At 42.5% G+C, this 2,932-nt stretch overlaps 1 protein-coding gene across 1 annotated transcript in view; it reads right to left on the reverse strand.

Moving 5' to 3' along the window:
- Nucleotides 1-464: 464 nt before the first annotated feature.
- Nucleotides 465-2,932, reverse strand: part of plekhh1 (pleckstrin homology domain containing, family H (with MyTH4 domain) member 1) — a 51,454-nt gene continuing 48,986 nt past the window's right edge. Inside the window, exons 29-30 of the mRNA XM_037695217.1 lie at nt 2,227-2,373; nt 465-1,037 (exon numbers count right to left, since the gene is read on the reverse strand). Coding sequence (XP_037551145.1) covers nt 885-1,037; nt 2,227-2,373 — 300 coding nt within the window. The 3' untranslated portion in view covers nt 465-884. The remainder of the gene's footprint in view (nt 1,038-2,226; nt 2,374-2,932) is intronic.

Consider the following 2,932-nt stretch of genomic DNA (forward strand, 5'->3'; position numbering starts at 1 on the left):
TGGATGGATGGATGGATGGATGGATGGATGGATGGATGGATGGATGGATGGATGGATGGATGGGCACAATCTTACATCTTTACATTTACAAGCTTCAGCATCTTTTTCAAGACAAAAAGCAAAGATGAAACTGGTTTAAGTCAGTAAGAGAAACTTGTTGCTACTTTTTAACACTATTTTTTTTACTACTTTAAAAAAATATTCATTCTAACAGAATCAAAATTAATCATTTTGATTTTCAGTATCTACAGTAAATAAAACTAATAGTTTTAGTTATTAAGTTTGTATTAATAAAAAAATCAAATCAAATAATAAAAAAGGTTTGTAAGCTCAATAATCAGGTAGATAACAATAACGATTAAATCATCTGTAAAAAAAAAAATGTCCAGATGTCATGATTTAACTATTTTTGTCTAAATTGTTTAATACTTAATCAAGTTCTTGTTTTTGTCATTATCACCTGTGAGTTCGTTGTAACAAAATATCTCATGGAGCGGTGGACGGATCAAAGGAGACATAAAGTAATCAATACATTGATGGATATATCCATGTGGTAGTAGCTGAGAGTCGTCCTCAACACTCTGACCTCGCTCTAATGCATAAGATTGAAAATAATCTGGTTGTTCAGGTTCACACAAGCAGTTTGTGACTAAAGGAACTTTTAGTTATGCATCTAATGACAGTTTGTCTCGGATTATCGCTGCATTTCAAAATCATTTTAACATCTTAATTAAAAAATAATAAATTGAATGATGTGAAAACCCAAGAAATGCAAAGTTGAAACAATTTCCTGTTGAATGAAACAATCGTTTCTCATGAGGATCAGTGGTTTCAGAGGCGTGACACACGCTCAAACCCTACGAGCTCAAAGCTTCTGCTGCTCCTCACAGTAAAGTTGGGCCTTTGGTGGAGCAGTTGATCGTGGGGAAGCGCCTGCTGTCCATATCCCAGGGGCAGAGGGGCTGCTGGGGGGCGGGCGGTACACCGGGGGTGCAGTGGTTGATGTAGCTGGCCATGAGCAGGGTCAGCTCCAGCACCTGAGAGCAGGCAGTGCAGAGTGTGATTCAACTAGTTATTGGACTCCGTGTAAACCAAGTCTGCACGGACAACAGCGTCTGGTTCCTCGAGTTGTGTACAAACGGTTTTCTTCATAACTGCATTTCTGTTTTAATGTACAAACCTGTGTTTTCTTCTCCTGTCAGCACAAAACAAGTTCAATAAAAAGTAATTCAAGCCAATTAAACGATCTTCGACAGGATTCTAAACAAGCTTTAGACTGAGGGAAACTCATTTTATGTCGGTCGGCAGGTTCTCCCAGTTACTCACCTGCAAAGTGAGCGAGTAAAACTATTTAACGACGTCAGAGTGCTTGTTAACCCGTTTCCATGGCAACGCAGGATCATTGCTTTACCTTCTGGACTTTAAAACTGCGTGGACGCAGGTCGGACGTTTAGCAACTTGTTCTTATAGTTTGATCAGAAACAAATCAAGAGACAAGAACTTGCGCAGGCGGGTGGAGAAGGTCGGTGCTCGTTAGTTTCTGCAAGTTGTCTACGTGACATAATGAATAATTAATGAATGCTAATTAATGCTGATGAATGTTTAGTTTTCATTTTGCTCTACAACTGTGCATGTGACTGTGGGCGCAGACGTGTGTGTTTCAGATCAACTGTTTCGAGAAGTCTCTAACGAGCGATGAAGTCGTCCCTTGTCTCGTTGCTGATAAAGATTTGGAGGGAGAATAGATTCACCAGACCGCAGGGACATTTTGCTGCTGAGGTGGTGCAGTGGTGGATCCTGGCGAGCAGAGGGACCAATTCCACCCGCCAGGAGCAATGGTGGCACCAGAGGGTGGACAATGGTGGCCTTGGCTGCCATAGATTAATATTTGGCCACCCCAATCATCTGAGGAAACTATACATTCGAGCAACATAAAGGTAGAAAGTGTAGTTTCTCAAATGGTCGGTGGCTGATTTATACTTATGTGGTGGTGGCCATCTTGGATTTTGATGTGGCAACCCCATTTTTGATAGCAGCCTTTCTTACACCAAGGTGCATCCACATACAGAGCTAAAAGACAAAACGTTGCTTATATTCTCTCAGCACGTTTCAGAAGTTTTATTCAAAATGAGCTGAAAGTTTTACAACTATGGGATGATAATCCCGTTACACATCTGCTTCAACACGCTGTCGTTAAGTCTCCTCTGAGGCGTGCAGGACGCTCACCTTTGGTTTAGCCATAGCAAAGACGAGCTTCTCCGCATTTCGTTTCCCATTTCCAGCCTCCCCCTGCTGGTTTGTGACCACCATGAAATCGTCACGGCAACCACCAAAAGTAATCACCGAATGGTAGGGGTAGGTGACCAAGGTGTGCTGAGAAAAGTAGGAGATTTGTAGGAAGAGGGAGAAAACACAACGGGGTCAGATTGTGCAACATTTGGGACGTCACTGGTTTCTGGTGAGATCAGCAGAAGCTTTGAAACAGTGACTAAACTTTCTGTCTTACGTGCTGAGAGCAAGAGAATTAAATTATTACGTGATTAAACTAGTGTGCTGCTAATTGTAACTTGTGACAGTCTTTGTTTTTTCAGCTTTTAGTGTCCATGTTGTTTTAGAGGGCCCACTCCGTTTCAGAGGCTTTCAGGAAACACCTTTATTCATCCATCAATGTCCTGACCAGTGACTAGTGAGTTGGTAGAGCTGCTGCCTCTCAGCAAGAAGGTCGCTGGATCAAATCCCGGACTGGGACCTTTCTGTGTGGAGTCTGCATGTTCTCTCCGTGCATGCGTGGGTTTTCTCCAGGTACTCCGGTTTCCTCCCACAGACCAAAAACATGCATGTTATGATGGGTATGGGTCCCTGTGATGGACTGGAGATCTGTCCAAGTGTCCCTGTGATGGACTGGAGACATGTCCAGGTGTCCCTGTGATGG

This window comes from Nematolebias whitei, chromosome 21 (assembly GCF_014905685.2).
Source record: "Nematolebias whitei isolate Nwh7 chromosome 21, NemWhi1, whole genome shotgun sequence".
In the NCBI taxonomy this organism is placed as follows: domain Eukaryota; kingdom Metazoa; phylum Chordata; class Actinopteri; order Cyprinodontiformes; family Rivulidae; genus Nematolebias; species Nematolebias whitei.